General features: G+C 39.6%; 1 protein-coding gene across 3 annotated transcripts in view; it reads left to right on the forward strand.

Moving 5' to 3' along the window:
* The window catches only part of FBN2 (fibrillin 2), a 123,210-nt gene that overhangs the window by 63,111 nt on the left and 39,706 nt on the right, over window positions 1-20,393 (forward strand). For all 3 annotated transcript variants that reach the window (XM_058823252.1, XM_058823253.1, XM_058823254.1), the window contains 12 exons: window positions 1,774-1,893; window positions 5,291-5,428; window positions 6,755-6,805; window positions 7,963-8,088; window positions 11,067-11,294; window positions 14,346-14,471; window positions 16,281-16,409; window positions 17,543-17,668; window positions 18,365-18,490; window positions 19,293-19,415; window positions 19,538-19,663; window positions 20,240-20,365. In XM_058823252.1, the coding sequence (XP_058679235.1) occupies window positions 1,774-1,893; window positions 5,291-5,428; window positions 6,755-6,805; window positions 7,963-8,088; window positions 11,067-11,294; window positions 14,346-14,471; window positions 16,281-16,409; window positions 17,543-17,668; window positions 18,365-18,490; window positions 19,293-19,415; window positions 19,538-19,663; window positions 20,240-20,365 (1,545 nt within the window). The remainder of the gene's footprint in view (window positions 1-1,773; window positions 1,894-5,290; window positions 5,429-6,754; window positions 6,806-7,962; window positions 8,089-11,066; window positions 11,295-14,345; window positions 14,472-16,280; window positions 16,410-17,542; window positions 17,669-18,364; window positions 18,491-19,292; window positions 19,416-19,537; window positions 19,664-20,239; window positions 20,366-20,393) is intronic.

Raw genomic sequence — 20,393 nt, forward strand, 5'->3', positions numbered from 1 at the left:
ATTGCTTTTTTTTTCCTGAGTCAGAGTGATTTATGATTTTCAGAACCACTTTGGTTTCTCTGCAAAAGCAGGAGAGAACACTCTCCACCAGCAGGTATTGCTGGCTGGGGGAAGCCAAAGAGTGGGAAGCAACAGAGGCAGGCAGTATTCCTGGGTACTAAAAATTGAGGTAATAGAGTATAAAATATATCCACAGGGAGGTAAAAATTGAGGTAATAGAGTATAAAATATATCCACAGGGAGGAGAAGGCCTTGGTGCAGAGCAGATAATTGCTGGTGAGGACTCCAAATTGCCAGCTTGGATGCAGAGGGACTTGGAGCTTTTTCTGTCAGAATTAACAATGAGGCACATTGTCCTGACCTGATAAAGCCTCTTAGATCTTGCATCCCTGTATCTGTGTAGGATTAATCTGGAAAATGGGCAATCCACAGTTTAAAATCAGGCTTCAGAAACATAAAGCTCAGTTGTTGGTCAGAAAGTTGGTGACAGCCAAGTCCTGTTTGCTCTTTGTAGATAAGTCCATTAAGTAAAAGATATGTGAAAGCTGGCTTTTAAATTAAGTGCTTGCTTTTGGCATGAAAAGAGATAACACAGTTTCCAAAGTGTACTGATTCTGGGCATTTTTATCTCTCTCTCTTGCTTTCTGTTGTGTTTTTTTTTTTAATTAATACATTCATATTATTATATATGTTTAAATACCTGTTGCTTCCTTCACCATGCACATCTCTGGTGAAAGGAAGGCTTGATGCATCATAACAAAATAGCAAATTGTATCTCTTAGAAAACTTTAAAAAAAATACAGAGGGCATTTCAGTTTGTCTTGAAAATGATCTCTTCATGCTGCTAATATCTCTAGTGCTTAGTTAGATACTACATTAGGTTGTAATTAATTTAAATTAAGATGGTTTAATTTATAGATATCACAAGATATTGCTGAAGCACTGCTAGCAAATATAAGCAAGCACTAAACATTTTTAACTTCAAGCCTGCCAAAGGGAACTGGTTGGATTAGAATGCATGGCTTGATTCAGGATGCATATAAAAAAAATCAGATTAGTTGAGTTGAGAGGGAAATGGTGGATATGCATCAACAGTCTTCTTGGAGAGAATGTGTATTGTTTCAACCTTAAAACTGATTCCACTTAAAAGAAAAACATCAGCAAATAATGCTGTCTGCAGGGGTCCTATTCTTGCATGTGAACAAACTTAAAAACCTCACAGGGATGATAAACAGGATTTTGGGGCTAAAGAGCAGTACCATTTACAGTATTCCAATTGCAACTGCTGTTTCTCCCGCATTTCCATAACTGGAGAATTGCACCCAGCATTGCGATCTTTTGCTTCTGACAGGGTTTTCTTAATTCTTCTCATGGGGCCATAAATGGCAGAAACAGTGAGGGCTTTGTTCGTTCTCTGCATGGTGTGGCTGGGAATGCATTTGCATTCTGTGAACAAAGAGTTGTGTTTTCTCACGGGACAGTTGTAATTGATGCTGGAGAACTTTATGGCCCATGCTGTTGGAAATTAATTGTCCTTGTAGAAAAGGGCCATTTAATAAACACCTCCAAAGTATGGGTACTTCAAAATACAGCCTACCTGTCTGTCCCTGTATCTCTTGATACAAAACTTCTGCGAGGAGAGGAGGGGCAAACACTTCAGGCAGTCTTGGCCCCTCACAGTCTACAACAGCATTTAGAGAATATAAATTACCGTGGAGTACTTCCCAGAGGCACTCTTTCGTCCTAATAATGCCTTTTGTTTCTGGATTACAGATATAAACGAATGTGAAAGCAGCCCATGTGTCAATGGAGCCTGCAGGAACAACCTTGGGTCGTTCCACTGTGAGTGTTCATCTGGCAGCAAGTTGGACCCTACAGGACTGATTTGTATTGGTGGGTGTTTCCTCCTTTCATTTTCCCTTTTTATTAAAAAAAACTTATATACAAATATAATTTTTTAAAATTTATATATATATACAGATACATGTTCTACATGTATCTAAAAATGTTAGTATCCTTTGAGGATTCTTTTGGAAAAAAAACCAGAATGCTGCAGAGGTTTTATTGGAGTAAGCAGCAACAGTTGTCTGCAGGGTGTCATTGCCATTGTCTTTGAAAGCCATTCATTAGTGTGGGTTTTTTTTTTTTTTTTCCCCTTGGCTTTCTAAGAAAATTCAAAAGGGTTGTGGTCTGCTGTGCTTTGCAGGTGTTTATAAGCTGCCATTATTTCATATCATTTGTGTAGTATAACTGAAATTATTGTAAGATATGTGTGCTGCTCCAACTAGTAAATGGTCATTAATAAGTGGGTGTCGTTATTAAGTGGGTGATGCTAATCCTAAATGTTACTTTTGTTTTCTTATGGATTTGTTTGACATTTTTCATTTCTTGTCAGGATTTTCTTAAGGAGGAAAAATTAATGCAAAGACTCAAGCTCTTATTTAATTATGGTATTCTTCCATGCCTTAGTGTGTTTTTTAAGTGAATGTTACTTTTGTGCCTAAGCTTTCTCTTACATTTCCTTGTAGCGTACTGGCTGGTGAGGTTTATTATTGTTTTTCTGATTTTCATGTTGTGCTAATTTCTTGATATAACCATGCTAACATATGCTTGTTGTACCTCTTATTTTTAATCTTGTGTTCTTGCATCCAAAGGGGCCACATGTTCACAAGGAGCCCAATTATAACAATGTTCCGGATTTACTTTGCAAATGTTTTGTTTTTTTTTTTTTTTGATTGTTTACAGTACGAGGTCCCATTTGGCCTAAAAAGCAGTGACAAATAACATAAAATATAAACAAAAAAATGAGCTGAGTAGTCAGATAAAAACTGAAGAATAGGATCCAGCTACACACTGAGAGCCTAATCATTAGTTTTTCATGTTAACAAAAACAGTCTCAGGAACCATGTTTTTCCACTAAAAGTGTGAATATGTTAAGACAGAAGGGTCAGAAGTAGAGCTGGTGCAAGGCATACAGATTTTTACTGCTAGAGCCCAGTTTTTCCACCTTGGCCAAAATTCCATTGGCATTGGAAGCAATGAGAGGAGGGCAGGCTGGGTTACTGAAAAATAAGTGAGGGGTTGGAGATTACAGATGACTTACTGTGTGGAAAAACTTAAAAGTGTTCTTATCAAATGTATGCCATTTTAAATCTCAAGCTGATTTTCCTCCATTACCCCTGTAGAGAAAAACTTGAATATATTTGTACTGTTTTTTTTTAGCTGATTGCTTCTGTCAGGCACTGCTGTGGCAACAGATACCTTAGTCCTAAATATAAATGAAGGGCTAAAATAATATTGAAGTTTAGGATTTTTTGTGTTCTGCACAGGAATGATCAAAATAAGGTAATGTCCGATTCTGACAAGTTTATTTTTTTTATACTTTCAAATTTGCTCTCGTGTCAGAACCAGAATCAGTACCACATTATTCAGCATAGATGTTAACCATTTGTCTCTTTCTGTGAGCTTTCCTGGGAAGATAGAGAAAAATCCATTGCTCAAATTACAGTGATTTGCACTCAGATTTAAACTCCAGCCTTCAGCAAATGAAGGCTGTAAGTTCAGTAGTTACAAAACTTGCCCATGGGCAGCTTTTGCAATATTAAGACCATGCTCATGGAGGCAAAAAAAGAGTTGTTGTTTTTGAAGCATATTTGAAGTACACAAGTGTTTCACTGCTATTTTGGGAATTGCCCATAATTCAGATACAGCCATTTGTGCTTTTTGAAGTACACACTTTTACATGCTTTTTGCACATATTTTAGTTAAGATTTTTGAAGTTCATACAGTGCACAATAAGTAGGATGCCATCTGCCTCTATTATGCATATATTCTTCTTCAAGTCAGAATCAAAGAGATAAGAGCAGCAGAAGAAATGATTTGATGTTGGATAATAACTCTTTCACAAAAGATTTTTGTCTGGACAAAAGAGATGATGCAAAATAAAGGAATAGCCTGAAAAGGATAAGACAAGCAGACTTTGGCAGAATAGTGTGGTGTGAGCAGAAGCACCTGCTAATTTGTAGAATATAGATAATTTCTGAGATATTGGTATTGATTTTTCGCTCCTATAAAGGCAAGTTGGCAAGTAAAAGGAAATAATGTTGAGCTCTATATTTATGCACTTGTTCAAGTTTGGAACTCAGTCCCACATGTTTGAGACCAATGTTAACCTAAATAATACAACTGTTTTACACTTAGCTATTAATGAAATACCCTGCCCAATTTCTGGGGCTGATTTCACTCACATTATTGGGTGATGTTTTTTTCCTGTTGCTTCAACCTAAGAAAAGTCGTGCTCCTTGTGGTCTGCATCATTTTTAACATGTCAGTTTGGTAGAAAATGTGAAGCTGTTTGGAAGAAAATAAGTGGAATGATTCTGTTTTGAGCAAGTTGTTCCTGAGCATGAGGTATTGGTAAAATGTCTGGCTTTTTGCACATACAATGCATGTAAATCTTAAAGCCAAATCCTATTTTCCTTTCATTATTGATCAAACTAAATTTGTCTGGGTCACTTTGAACTTTTGAGTATGCACCTACTTCTAAACCCTGCCCAGGCTGAGCTTCCATTTTAGGTCTGACCTTACAGGCTGCTTTTGCTGTCTGATCACCAATCCTTAAAACAGGATTGCCTGTCCCAATAAATGTTGTACCATTTGAGGGTAACCTTGGTAAGGTGGGGAAGTGTAAAGGTGTTGAAGGTAAAACTTACAAAGTGCCTGATTTGAGATCTGACTGACTTTCCAAAGTGTAGCTAATGCAGCAGCAGAACCAGACCCCTAAAATAGTACAGAACACTCCTACCCACCGTGGTTTTATTTTATTTTTAAACTTCCTTACAACCTTGAAGGCTTCCCTTTGAGACAGACAAGACACCTGCATTTCAGAAGGGGTTCAGGCAGACACCCAGGAAAGGGAGTTCCAGGTTGGGATCTCTACTTTTGTCTATTTTATATGGATCAGCCACTAGCTGAAAGAAATTAATAAAACCGCTGCAGTCTCTGGAAGACCTCTGCCAGCTGTGGGACCTGGATTGTAAAATGCCTCAGGCAGTGTGGTTTGTTGGTCACTTTCAGTGATAGTGCTATCCCTTTACACTAAAAGAAAATATTTAGTTTAGACAAATAGCACTATTTATCTAAACTAAACTGTGTACAAAATCACTCTAATGGAAGTTTTTTCTTTTTAAAGAGAGCCTGTGCTCCCTTGGTACTCTGCCTGCTGGCGTGGCATGCCAGCTCTTCTGGCTGTGACAATTCTGTCTCGTTTTTGCTTTCTGTTCTGCTGCAGACAGCCTGAAGGGGACTTGTTGGCTTACTATCCGAGACAGCCACTGTGAAGTCAACATCAACGGTGCCACGCTGAAATCTGAGTGCTGTGCCACCTTGGGAGCAGCTTGGGGCAGCCCATGTGAACGCTGTGAACTGGGTATGCTCCACCATCCTGCATCTTTTGGGAGAAGGGAATAAGTATCATTAGTAGATTCCTATTGTCTCTCTGTATAAAAAAACCCCAAACAGAAAAACACCCCCAACAAACAAAACAAAAAAAACCAACCAACTAAAGTAAACTAAACAAAAACCACCAAAACCAGCTCCTGTCCCAAAAACCTAAGAAAAGAAGTTGTCTTCTTTAGAAGTTATCTATTTTAGACTTGTAATCTGCACCATCAGGGATCATTCTAATAACTTTGAAGCATACCAGGAAATAACATGTGAATAGACCTCTTAATGGCTCCAATATGTTTCATCTCCACAAGGACTATGTATTGACTGGGATAGGGAAGTAAAGGACTAAAACAGTAAAGTGGAATACCTGGCAAAATTCATTTTTATGATGTGGGCTGTTAACACTCTTTTCCCAGCTCTTTTCAAACTTGTAGCTCGTGTACTATTATTGACTGCAGAAATAGTGCTGCTATTAGATTTCAGGGCTACTTAGAGAAGCTGGGAGCAGCAATGCTCACTGTACTCTAGTTTATGGCAAAAATACTGATCCCCTTAAGGTTGGAAAAGTGCCACTGGCGGCTGAACTGGTGTCAAGATGTTTTAGCTTCTCATTTTTAATTGGAACAGTAACTGTGGGCACATGTATCCCCCCTAACAAGCAGAGTGCAAGCAGCATCCAGCAGAGCTCTTAACTGTGCAGTGCAGCAAAGATATTCCTTTGGACTTCAGGAAGCATATGGTCAGGTTAGACTGGTAAAACTGATCAAAATCTAATTAATGTAGACAGATAATGTGTTCAGATTGGGTGAGTTTGGGCTCTGAATTTCCTATTCTGCAACTAATTAAATTACAGCAAGCTCTGAAATCATTGTATGATGCTACATTTGACATGTATCTCCGCAAGTAAGCTCATTGCTCAGATCCATTATTCAGCTTTGGTGGGGGAAAAAATAGCTGATAATTGACATGACTACAGTTTTAAATCTTTAGGCCTCTTGAAGGAATTTTACCTTTCAGCTACATGTCAGTGCAGGGACTGAATCTGATTAGGTGCTGATCATTTCAGTAAGGAAAGCACATGAGAAAGTAACAGTCTGAGATTAATTTCCTCAACTATTCACTTAGTTTAAACATGATCAGTAGTTTAAATATGAGTCAATACTTTTCTTTATTGAGGCTAGAGCACTCCCCACCTTACAGAGTGAAATTATTAGCAAATTCTGAAGATACATGTATTTTTAAATTTTCTGCTCCTGCCTTACTGTCACTCTGAAGCAGTAACAATATCTCTCTGGCTTGATTCCAGACACAGCTTGCTCAAGAGGATTTGCCAGAGTGAAGGGTGTTACCTGTGAAGGTGAAGTTTTTGCTTCTTACTCAATGTTATATGTAATAAATGAAAAAGCCGAATTAATAATAATAATGAAAGATTTTATTTTCACGGCTGAAAATGCAGTCCTCAGTAGCCACAGTCAGAGACAGTGGTGCTGGGTGAACCCTGATCCAACCTCTATCACACCAGATATCTCTCTGTTCACAAATGCTGTTTTATACAGTTTTTCCTGCCTGAGGCAGAGGTGATTTCTTTTGTCACCCCACATATGCATGAAGTCTCTTTTCTCCGTGCAGGGCTGGACGATGCTGTTTCTGGGAGGTGGCTGGTGTTTGATCGAGTTATGGGAACCCAGTATTCAGATGTGTGTTCCTGATGATAGTGGAACCCTGGAGAAAGTTAAAGATAGAATCTAAAATGTTAGGCTTTGTGCTTTCCCAGATCAACTGCACCTGTGTAAGCAGTATGATAAATTATATAATTGTTGGATGTGATGATTGTTTAGTAATTAAATGTAATTATTATATAACCATAAGAAGAATAGTGAGAAACTATGCTGGAAATTCAGAGAGGGGCTAAATTTATGTATACAATAGAACAATATAAGTTTAATAATTAACATGAAAGTTATGTAACGATAGAGTATAAAACATGATCATTTCGGATGTATGGTCGGAGTCAGATTTGGGTTGAATATACCCCGATTCCCAGAGCTCTTAATAAAAAGCACCGCATATAATCCCTCCGTGATTATGTGTTTCTGAACGCTAACACTGAGACTCTGGTTTTCTTGGTTGAAGATATTTATCAAGTGTTCATTGCTCTTGCAGCGTTCTCGAAAGGCTCATCACTGCACTGGCCACGTCCTTTTGCTTGCTAATTAGGCTTTCTTTCCTTGCTGCCATCTGGAGTTTGACAATTTCGCTGTGGCAGTCTGAGTGTCAGTGGTCTCAGGCTTTTGGATTTTTGTTTACAACTTTATGTTATACATTTTTCATATAAGCATGAATTACCTCACATCACGTATCACACTCAGCATGTCCCTTTTTCCCCCCCCATTTGAAAATGTGATGAAAGGGCATTCACTGTGTCATTTCTTTCCTGTCACCTAAAATTCTCCATGAAGCCGAAGCTCTGCCCTCGGAGCGTGCCGGTAACCGAACCCTTTGTGTCCCCGGCAGACGTGAACGAGTGCGAGGTGTTCCCGGGGGTTTGTCCCAATGGGCGGTGCATCAACAGCAGAGGCTCCTTCCGCTGCGAGTGCCCCGAGGGGCTCACCCTGGACGGCACAGGCCGGGTGTGCTTAGGTAAGAGCACACCCCACTCTCTCAGCTGTGTCCCACAGCCCTCCAAAACCCTTCTCCAAGGGGCTGGAAAGAAAGCCTGGTTTGTTTCTGAATTATCCCAGATGACGTGCCTGCTTAGATGTCGAATATCTGTGCCAGTTCAGAGAAGAGCTGTTGATTCCTTCGAGGATTGAGTTTGTTTTGAGGCTTGTTTTGCCCTCGGTGCAGTCAGTAGGCTGTGCTAAAGTGCTGTCCCTGCTCTGACTCCTGTTCAGGAGCAGCGGTGTCCTGGGTAATGGATGGTGAGCACAAATATGCTGGTGCAAATTAGTCTTTTTTTTTTTTTTCAGTGCTCAGGCCAGAGTGTGGTTCTTTTCCTGACATTTGGGTACACAAGTACAAGATTTTGCCTGCACACTTTGTTGATTTGTCTTCTGGTTGAACTGCTTTGCTGCTAATGGGATGGACCCTGGAGTATAATAAGCATAATTAACTTTTCTGGAAACCTTATTGTATTTTCCTGGTGTTACAGTAAGCGTAACAACAGTCAGTTTTTTTGGTTTTAGTCTGTATTCACTACACTATTAAATTAATTCAGTAACATAAATATAGAGAGGATTTTTTAAAGAATTTTTTTACCATTTCTTTTTTTTTCTTTTTTAACCACAAGAGGCACAAAAGGGTCATTTCATAAGTCAGAATGCCTGGTACAATAAAGAAACAGATGTGGCTGTCCCATAAAATAAAAGGGTCATTTTATAAGTGAGAATACTTGGTACAGTAAAGAAATACATGTGTCTGTCCTGTCAAATACACACAGAATCCTAAGAAGCAGTGATGTGAGGGTAAGGATTTATCTTGATATGGGGAGACAACAAAATAAATTCTTGTACTTTTATGTGGCCCAAGAAAGATCCAGAAATTTAACTATAGTGCAGCATCAGCAACTTCAAATGGCTGAACATTGTGCAGAAATGCAGAGCCTTGAGCAGGAGCTGAGTGTTAACGTGTGCTTGTTAATGTTCTGCCAATTGACGGGGGTGATTTAAAAAACACAGACACCGATGAAGAGAATGCTGTCATTTTACTAAGAATATGAAGGCAACACAAAGGTAAAATAATGCATTCAATAAAACTACACGCTTACAAGCAAAAGTAAGCAAGGTAGTGCACCCACTCATTACTGTGTGAGAGAAAGGATAGTGATAGAAAAAGATTAATCCCCAGTTGCCTAAATACTTTACCATCATTCAGATCCTCATTCACAGCAAGGACCTGGACAACCCTTCCCAGCAATTGGGAAAATCCTACACAGTGTATCCACCTGTAGCTGGGGTCTCCAAATTCACCCCAAAAGTGAGTCCAGCTTTTATAGGCCCAAATCACCAAGTCAAACCAACTTGAATATATTTTTGGCACAGAAACTCCTGGATCTGGTGGCACACATCCCATCCAGAAAGGGCTGGGGCTTGGCCAGGGCCCAGGCCTCAGCTTGGAGGGTTTCTCCTAAAATACCCCACAAACAGGCCTCTATTCATGGAGAAACTGATGCCTTTTCCAGAGCTACCTAAAAGCAGAGGCCTGACAAAATTAAGGGAATAAAAAGTGGTTATATTTATTGAAGAGCCTTCAGGTACACTTCCTGACGACAGACAAAACCCCGCCAGGGGCTGCACCCAAAATGGATGACAGGTCCTGGGTTTTTATACTTTTCTAAGTTTGGTCCAGTTGTATACTGGGGGTTAATCTTCCAATTACATTTACAATTCCATTACAGCTTCAGGTAATGAAGTAATTTACCCTAAGTTTGCTCCCCCCAACTCACTTCTGTTTACATTTCTTGGGGCCTGAGGCAGGGAGGTGTCCTGGATTCCCAGGCCTAGAGAGGAATTGTTTTGTCTGACCAAAATCTGAAGATAGTACCTAGCACTGTATATAGAGTTTAGAGTTATACACTAAAGAACTTCAGGATGATATAAAAATACATAAATACATAAAAAATGTACAAGGTAAAATCCTAAGGCATCAATGGTGCTTAGGAAAGTTTCTTAAATTGATGCATTCTTTGTAGATAACTACATAAGCTTATAACTACACAGCTAGCATAAGCACTGTTGTAATCTGGTTTTAGCTAAATAACACTGGTGGTGTTAATCACAAAGTGCCCAGGATTCATCTCTTAAGCTCAGCTGAGGCCTCAGGCCTCAGCATGTATGTGAAAAATGCCAATCACTTGTTATTAAAATTTTAAAAGTTTAATAGTAATAAAATGGTTATAAAAATAGCAATATAATTAGAGTAATAAAAATTTTGGACAGTTTGGATTAGGACAATATGAGACAATAATGACAATATGAGACAACAGAAACAAAGAGTTACGGATGTCCAGGTACCATTTTCTGGGCAGCACGAGCCTGAAAAAGGACCCATGTTAACAAAGGATTAACCCTTAAAAACAATAACCTGTTGCATATTCATACATCTCATACATGATGGATAAATTCAGTTCAGACACAGAATTCTGGCTGGGCAGTGTCAGCTTCTTCCTCTTAATACTAACGGGCGTGAGCGAGGTGGGAAGAAGTTCGTTTCTTCTGATAATGGGGCAAAAAATTCTCTTTCTGGGAAAGATTCAGGTGTCCTGTGGCTGCTATCTCAGTGCGAGTCCTTTCTTTAGGAAAAATGTATAGCATAGTTTCTATTTTAACATTTTGCTATAACCTAAAAATGCATTTAACACACTACTTAAGAGAATTAATACAGCATAACTCTCTAACGCATCACACATAATACTCATTTTAATATTTGCGAAAATAACATAAAATACGCATTTTTCACAACGTAACAGCCGAGAAGACGGACAAAAGCCTTGAAAAGCCCGTGGTAAAATACACCTTTTTCACAATGTAACAGCCGGGGGGAGGGATAAAAGCCTGTTTGCTGTTGTTGTGGAACAGGAAGAGGGATAAAAGCCTGTTTGTTGTTGCCGTGTAACGCAGATATCCGCACGGAGCAGTGCTACCTGCGCTGGGAGGAGGAGGAATGCGTGCAGGCCGTGCCCGGCAGGCTCCGCATGGATTCCTGCTGCTGTGCCCTGGGCGCCGCCTGGGGCTCCGGCTGCCAGCGCTGCCCCGCTCCCGGCTCCCCGCAACACCGGGCCCTGTGCCCCCGGGGCCCCGGCTTCTCCAACAGGGGCGATCTCCTCACGGGCAGGCCCTTCTACAAAGGTGAGCCTTCCTCCTTCTGCCTGACGGGTAAGTGTGGGTGCATCCCAGAGGGTATCCCGAGGGAATTCCTGCTTGAGAGGTGGATAAAGGCCTGAAAGAGTTGGTGGTGCTAATGGCTTGGAGTGTGTTGTGGGAATCTCTAATATTAGAGGGTTTTGAAAAAGCTGCAAAAGGCAGGCAGAAAAGCTGCAGAAAAGTTTATCTAGCAAGATATTAGGAAAAAGCTACAGAAAAGTCTAGCCAGATACTAGGAAGTTTTAAGCTTAATAATGGAGCTCTGTGCATTGTGTTTGAAGGCTCACAAGCAGGTATTGTGTTTGAAATAAGCAAGCATTGTTTAACCAAAGGTACGTGTGCTTACAGTGGTTGGATAGAACTACTGTCAATGTGCTTCTGCTTTGTGTGATTGGTCAAAAACTTATAAAGTGAGTTGTGACATTGAGTTCTGTGTCTGCTGCCTGGGATGTGAGCTGCTGGCATCTTCCCATTGTCATAGCCATGTATTGAGAGTGATGATGCTGGAAAATCAAACAGCTCGAGGCAGTTCCTCAGCATTCTCATCCCATTTGTAATTTGTACACCCTGGCCAGCGATATGTGTTCCTAGAACAGAGGCTAGACAAGATTAAGAGGATTAAAGTGGGTTTTTATTGAAGGCCTTCAACAGGTACAGCTTGTCAAAATCGTCAGAAGCCTCTGAGAGAGGTTACACCCAAGATGGAAAACTGTTGCAGCGTTGTGAGGGTCCCCAGGATGAGGTGAGGGATGAGAATTTGACTCCAAGTTCTCAGAAGGCTGATTTATTACATTATGGTATTATATTAAAAGAAAATTATATATTAAAACTTCACTAAAGAAAGAGAAAGGAGACATCAGAAGGCTAGACAAGGATGAATAATAAAAACTCGTGACAGAGTCCTGGCACAGCTGAACGGGGATTGGTCATTAAGTTAAAACAATTCACATCCTGGGTAAACAATTCTCCAACTCACATTCCAGAGGAGCAAAACATGGGGAAGCTGAGGTTTCTCGTCTTCCCAGGAGAAGAAATCCTGGCAAAGGGATTTTTCAGAAAATATCAAGGTGACAGAAAACAATCATGAGTTTTTCACCCAGTTAAAGTTTGTCCATTTACATGTCAGGGGTTAATCCTCCAATTACAGCTTCAGGTAATGAAGTAATTTCCTTTAAGTTTGCCCCCCCCTAATTTTGACATTTGTTTATGTCTCTCAGGGCCTGAGACAGTAAGGTGTCCTTCAGTTTCATGCCTAGAGAAGTATTGTTTTGCCTGAATAAAATGGGAGAACAGTAGATGACAGGCTATGGGGTTTTAGAGTTACACACTAAAGCAGTACAGGATCTGAAAAATATTAAACCTAAATCCTGAGGCATCAATTCTGGTGTCTGAGGATTAATTGTGGGTGCATCTGAGAGGGTATCCTGAGGAAATTCCTGGGTTTGGAGCTGCTTGTTAAGTGTGCTTGAGAGATGGGATAAAGGTATTTGCCTGAAGGAGCTGATGGTACAGGTCGGGGATTCTCTGCTTTCATGGGTGCTTGAGAACAAAAGCTGCAAAGTCTGAATTGGGTAAGGAGGAGAAGGAAATTCCTGAAAGGAGAAGAGCTCTGAATTACAGGAATAGTGCAAAATGTGCATGTTTTTTAGGATAGTGCTTTGCAGGGAATGAGCCAAGTGTCATACAGTATGAGAAATAACTTATTTTAGATGTAAGCACAAAATAATACTAAATTTTGATGAGGGCTTTCTGGGGGACTGAAGAAGGGTAGATTCTTTCTCTGGTTTGGAAAATCAGTAAGTGATTAAAAGGAGAGGGTGTCTGTTGTGTCATGATCGTGGGAGCAGTGACAAAAAGGATCTGCAGTGATAAAGGAGTAAATAAAAGTATTTTGTCCAGTTCTTGCTACCTTCACCTCTCGTAGAGCAACAAGAAAACAGAATAGGCTGGAAAGTGTTAAGAAACCAGATCCAAGTTACTTCAGATGGATAAAATCTGAGAAGAAAAACCAGTTTTCTGTGTCCAGAAGCTCAGGTGATCCAAAAATTTGTTAGGGTTTTTATTTTTCTTTAAGGATATATTCTGAAGCATTTTTCTTGGAATATTTTGAGTTGCTTTAGAAAGCTATAACAGGTGAGACCTCTGCTTCACCATAAATAAGCTCTGCTTTTTAGGAGTCATTACACTCAGGCAAAGCTCTTGATTTTCATTGGTGAGTTACCGAAGAAATAAGGAAAATATAACCACAACAATAGCAACAATAATTTAACCAACATTGCTTTAATTGAAATAGTTAATTATTTCATAAATCTTGTCTAGACTAAGATTTTCTGAGGTTTGGCTTCCTGTTTCTGTTTCTTAATGTGGACCACTGTTGTGTTCCATTCACAGAAATTAGTGGGAGATAGATGCTTGTTTTGTTGAAGATGATACTCAGTTAAGGACATGGCCTCAGCAAATTATTTCACAGAGTGTAGGAGAGGTCATTCAGCCTTGTCCTGTGCAAGATCCTTTAACAGTTTGTGTTACTCAGCATTGAGGAGAGGTGAAACATTTCACTTGATGCTCTACAAAACAAAAAAAAATAAAATTTTCAGAACAGCTCCAGATAAAACTCTGGCAGTCTCAATTTGAAAACCAAACCAAATCAACCAGGTAATGGTTGCATAATTTACAAACTGGCTCAGGAGTGCCAGGAATATTGATTGTGGTACAAAGCAAACTTGAGCACCATACACATATCAGAGTTTTAACTCAGAGAGTATCCCTGAATTTCTTTGACTCCTGATTAGTATAAACTTTTAATTATTGCTTTGGGTATTGTGAAGCAAAGAAACCCAAAAATAGCCAAAAGATTAGGAAATGTTTCACCTCCAGTCAGGTCTCCAAGGATGTCCCCTCTAACCCAAAGCCTGCCTTTTATGCTCAGTGCAGTTGGTAAGAAATTCCTGTTCCTGGAAATTCCTGTTGATTCCATTTATCTTTGTGCTTAAGAATTTCTTAATTCTTAATTACTTCCTTTGTGTTTATTCCTAGATATCAATGAATGTAAAGTGTTCCCTGGCATGTGCATGAATGGTAAATGTAGAAACACAATTGGAAGTTTCAAGTGCAGGTGTAACAGTGGGTTCACTTTAGATATGGATGAAAGAAACTGTACAGGTGAGTAAGCCTTGCATTTTCCACAGTTTTGCCTAGAATAATGGAATAGTCCTGCTTGAAAATGACCTGGAAATACCAACCTGTTCCTTCAAACTATTGTGGAGAAAGCTGAGGTTATCTAGCACCCTGTCCCCCTTGGAAAGATCCAGTGATGGGGACTCCACCACATCCCTGGGGCTTTTTAAATTGGCTTGCTCTTGTGGCATAGCTTGGTGATCTGGAGACCTGATGCCATTCATTTCCTTCAGTTCCTAAGAGCTTAATCTTTGGAGAGAATGGCAAACAGTCTCAAGTTTTCCTTTCAGAAACTAATTAGTTAATAAATGCAACACTTTTATATTTTTATAATTTATGCTTAAGGTGCTCAGGTCACGCTGTATCTGTACAACCTGAAAAATCAATAAGGATCACCAGCAAAGCCAAGTTTAATGCTCTAACACAGAGGTTATCTTACGTTCCTTACTCTCTGGTCATTGTATGAATTTAGAGACTGCAAGTTAATTACATTTAGATTTGATGGCTGAGAGCACACAAGGGCACCTCAGCAATTCTGACTCAAGTGCAATGTTAACTCAGGAAGACACAGACACGTGTGTTTAATTTACAAGTTTAGGATTTTGTTCTTTACTGTCTGGAAAATCTGAAGATAGGCTTGACGGTTGTGTGGCTGTGGGAACTCGGATGCCAGCGTTGTGGGTGGCTGGCTCTGTGCTGAAAATGAAGGAGGTTTTGTTACAATATGCAGGCGTCCATGAGTGTGTCTGAGTAATAACTATGAAGTGTGGGTGGTAAGGCATGCTCACTGAGGTTGGTCTGGATGCCAATGTTGCCCTAACTGATGATTTCCTTGTTTTTATAGTGATTGCATTGACGAAGAATGTATTTTACAAACTTTATTTCTGAACTAACCAGAATAGGTCAGAAAACTTGCAAAAACTTTTTTTCCCCCTTCTGTTCTGTAGTCACGAAATTACTCCACTGAGCAGCTGCAGAGAAACAAGTTTTCTGAAATAGATTACCTTTTTGCTTGTTTTAAATCAGCAAGAAATTGTTTTATAAAGTTTGTAGGAGCCCAGATATTCAGTAATGTGACAGACCTGTCATGTGGGTCTGACACCTCCACAGGTCTGTGAGGACTGGGTGTCATCACTCAGCAGAAGCCCATGATGGGAGGTGGCACAAAGTCCTCTCCTGCAACACTTACCTGTTTCACTGGATCATATCTGCATTAAAATTCCCCTTTAGATTTCTGACTCACTACCAGTGTGATTTAAAAAGAGCTCGTCTGTCTTTTCTGCTATTGTTTTCTGCAGTAGGTTTCATTCAAACGTAACTAACAAGACAACCAGTGAACTGTAAATATAGCTTTGATAGGAGCTAATTCCTAATGGAAAGGGTGTATGTAAACTTATAATGCTATTACTGGATAAGTATCTTTATAATAATCAAATTAAAATCAATAGTATTGTAGTCATGAAGTCAGTTGATACCTCTGTAAGAATGGTATCTTGGAATGTCTTACACTTAGTTATTTCCTTAAGAATCTAACCTTAAATTACACTTACTAGAAGCAAACTTGTTACATAGTTTGCTATAGCCTGAGAGCGCTGAAGACTCAGCCTTACAAATCTTTCATTGTCTGCTTCACATAATCAGATGTTTCTATAAGTAATTATTTTTTCTCTGTTGATTTGCATACTATATATGGTTTCTGTAGGCTTCATTTACAGTGACCTTTTTTTTCTGTGAAAAGCAGGATAACCTTAAACCCAGTTTGATTTTCCTAACCTCTGCACTGCTTTGTAACAGACATTGACGAGTGCAGGATCTCCCCAGACCTGTGTGGAAGTGGCACTTGTGTCAACACTCCTGGCAGCTTTGAGTGTGAGTGCTTTGATGGCTACGAAAGTGGATTTATGATGATGAAGAACTGCATGGGTAAGCATTGCCAGGATCCCCTGGAGTCTCCATTTGCTGTGAACAGCCTGGCTATGGTCTGAGCTGAGCACTTCAGATGTGTCATTATTGTGGCTTCATGAGCAAATGAGTCAGATATGCAGTTTATAGAGACAGATAACTGAATTAAGTATATAGCCTTGCTTGTTCTTTATACTAATTACTGATACCCTTAAGAGACACTTATTCTCTACAGATATATTGTAGGATGGCAGCAGCTCTTCACACAATTCATTTCAAAACTGCTAATGGGATTCCCAAATATTTGGTAAAGCTAGGAATAGAAAGCTGGAGTTTCGAAAGCAGTGTCAGTCCCTTTTCTTTCCTTCTTCTAGGACTGAAGAAATTCTCACATCATTTCCTGAAAAAATTGTCATCTCTTTAATCTGTTTAAAGTTGTAAGAACAGGTCTGGAGGCACCAAAAGGTGTCTAGCCACCCTAAAAAAAATGACAGTTTGGTTTCAGTCACCTTTTCTTGTTTTCCTGCAAATTGTGATGCTTTTAGACTTCCCTGAGAGTCCAGAAGTGTGAGTGAATCCTCCACCTTGAACATCTTCTGTTTGTATTTCTCTCCATCCACACCTGTAGTGTTAGCTGGATTTTTAAGTTTTGTGAGTAAAATATTGTTTGCCTTTTTGATCTGTAGCCAGAATATTTCCCAGCCACACCATGGCATACACAGGAGTTACCAAACTGAGGAGCCATTTAGGTAAAAATTGATACACAAACATCCACCATAAGTGCATCCACAGGCAGGAATTTCAGTGCATATGTGAACAGGTGTTTGATTGCGTTAAGCAATTTGAAAATATATATATATCACATTAATGCATTGTTCTAAAGGGCAATATCCAAAAATTTGCTGCCTTTGCTTGTTTTCTTGAATATCTAATGATAAATGATGAATTTCTGGTTTTCTTGAGAGGAAAAATACCCATCTTTAGAGTTAATAATGATACATAGTTTTTGGTTTGGTCTGTTTTGTGCAGCATGAGTAGAGGAGCAACACCATGAAACAATTATTTTGTCACTTGTAGACCCTGGAATTGCTTTTCTCTTTGTTGCCCCTTATTATGTGCCCATTTTCTATGTGCACGTGGTGGTTTCTTTGCAGATATAGATGAGTGTGAACGCAACCCTCTGCTGTGCCGAGGCGGCACCTGTGTGAACACTGAGGGGAGCTTTCGCTGCGACTGTCCCCTGGGGCATGAGCTGTCACCATCCCAGCAGGAATGCTTGGGTGAGTTTCAACTCAGGAAAATAACGTTTAGTTGGAGGAGTGGTCAGTCCCTGGCAGAGGTGGGGTCTCCGGGATCTCTTAAACAAGTTAATGCTCTCTTAAACAAATTAATGCTCCTCCTTTATATCAAAAATTGTATCTTCAAATAAAAAAACTAGAAGCCTGTAAAGTCCTCAGTGCCAGTAATGCTGTTGATTCCAAAGAGAAGTTTTTTACCAGGCCTCTCAGGGGTTATTTAGCAGCTGAAAGGACTGTACCACTCATGGGAGCAACTTTAATCAATCACGAAAAGTTGTTGTCCTGTGTTACAATGCATCTCTTCTTTTGGCCCATAATCCACCAAAACGAGGAAGGAAAAAAAAAAAAGCAAAGAGAGAAAAAGTCAAAAAATAAGCATATTATCTCTTTAGCTTATTGTCTTGATGGAAAGGAGCAGACTTGGTAATTAATGCCCACCCCAGACTCTGTAATTCATTCTCTCAGACCTGAGTCAGAGAAGATAAATCTTTGGACACTAATTTAAACGTGGTGTGCAGAACTCCATTCCTTGAACTGGAGCATGCCAAGAACAAGAAAGAAACTTAACAAACCTGAAAGCCAGCAGTTTGCAGTTTACCTCTCATTCTGCCTGGAACCTGAGCTGTTTAAGCTGTTAAATATCCTGAATTGCAACTGACCTGACCAATTCTTCCCCAGACGTAAACGAGTGCTCGTTGAGTGACAGCCTCTGCAGAAATGGCAAGTGTGTGAACATGGTTGGGACCTACCAGTGCTTCTGTGACTCTGGGTACCAGCCCACTCCTGACAGACAGGGATGCACAGGCAAGTGTTGGGCACCTGCACCTGGGGTTTTGCGCATTCTTCCATCTGTCCTTGCTTTTATTTAACTTCGCACCTTCCTTTTGAAAACCAGCAGGGCTGTTTTCTCATGTGCTTCGAGGCTTATCATGAGCTATTGTGGGAATACAGAAGTATAAAGGAATATAAAGAAGGTATAAAAATATGGTTGCTGTAGTGAACTCTGCAGAACACTTTTAAATTATACTTCCTATACTGCTCCATTAAAATCAGAGGTTTGAGGCCAACAGCAAGAAAATGCACCTAGGTTTCTCGATCAAGCTAGAAAAGTTCTATGCATTGATGGTCTATCTTTCACTTTTTTTCTCCTTATCATATGCATCTCTTTAATTCTTCACTATAATGATACTGAATGGTGTAGTGCCCAGCACACCAGCTCCTTGCAAAGGAGAGCAGCAGTACTGAGAGGGTTTTCTATTTCTTTTTATGGTTGTTTTTTACAAAATTGCAAATTTGTGCCACATTTCAAGCTCTTAAGTTTCTCAGCATTTCCCTTTTTTCCTTTCCAAACTTTTTTTCTTGAGGTTTTTTACACAGCCCTAGCGATGCACGGGAGCAAAACCAACATTCAACTTAGCAGCTTGCTCCCACAGATGAAAAAGCAGTTAGAAGAGGGAAAAAAGAACCAAGTATAAATCAGAAACAGTAGAATGAGAATGAAAATTCAGAATGAAGCCACTGATGAACTTCTTCATGTAAAATGTAAAGGGAATATGATGTTTTTCTTAAAGAATTAGACTTACTGCTACCAATGTTGCTTCCCCAGATATTGATGAGTGCATGATAATGAATGGAGGCTGTGACACCCACTGCACTAACTCAGAGGGCAGCTATGAGTGCAGCTGCAGTGATGGCTATGCTCTGATGCCAGATGTCAGGACATGTGCAGGTAGGATTTTACACCTGAAAAACCCCAGCATCATTATCTTTCACCCAAAATCAAGGTGGTGTTCCAGCCTATCCGTGCCAGTGACAGAATTATTGCCTGGTTGGTTTTTTTTCCCTCCTCAGATATTGATGAATGTGAAAACAATCCAGATATTTGTGATGGTGGGCAGTGTACCAATATCCCAGGGGAATATCGCTGTCTCTGTTATGATGGATTTATGGTTTCTATAGACATGAAAGCTTGTGTTGGTAAGTAGCTGTGTGCACCAAATTTAGTGTAAGCCTTGAAGATTCTGCAGCTTTTTCTTTCTGCTCTTTCTACTGCATCCTTGAAAGTGAATGTTGAAATTATGCATATTATGAAAAAAAATAATCTGTATGCCTATTGGTAACTCCTTAACAATTAACCAGGTCCCATAGTTAAAAAACATTGGTGTGATTTTACTATAATGGAACGTGTGTACTGAGAAGGGATCAGATGAGGGGCTCAGAAGGGGGCACTTCAAAAGTTGTTCATTGGAAGAAAATTATTATGATCGCAAATATGTTTTACAGAAATGATTTTAAGTGATTCTTGTAAGAAAAAGTTTGCTTCATATTCCTTTAATTAGCATTCCAAAAAAAAGGTGAAAACAAATGGTATTTGTTTTACCACAAAACAGTGGTATTTGGACTACACATTTATCTTTACTTGTTATAGGGAATTTGCAGAGTAGAACAGCTGAAATATATTACGACCTCATATGGCAGGTATTTTCACCTGAAATAAAGTGTTCCAAAATGACAGTAATGTCCAACTAATAATTATTTTATAATCACCTACAGATGTGAATGAATGTGATTTGAATTCCAACATCTGCATGTTTGGGGAGTGTGAAAACACCAAAGGCTCCTTCATTTGTCACTGTCAAGTTGGGTATTCAGTCAAGAAAGGAACCACAGGGTGCACAGGTAAAACAGATTTCCAGTGAATATGTTA

Source organism: Ammospiza caudacuta, chromosome Z, assembly GCF_027887145.1.
Source record: "Ammospiza caudacuta isolate bAmmCau1 chromosome Z, bAmmCau1.pri, whole genome shotgun sequence".
Taxonomy (NCBI): Eukaryota; Metazoa; Chordata; class Aves; order Passeriformes; family Passerellidae; genus Ammospiza; species Ammospiza caudacuta.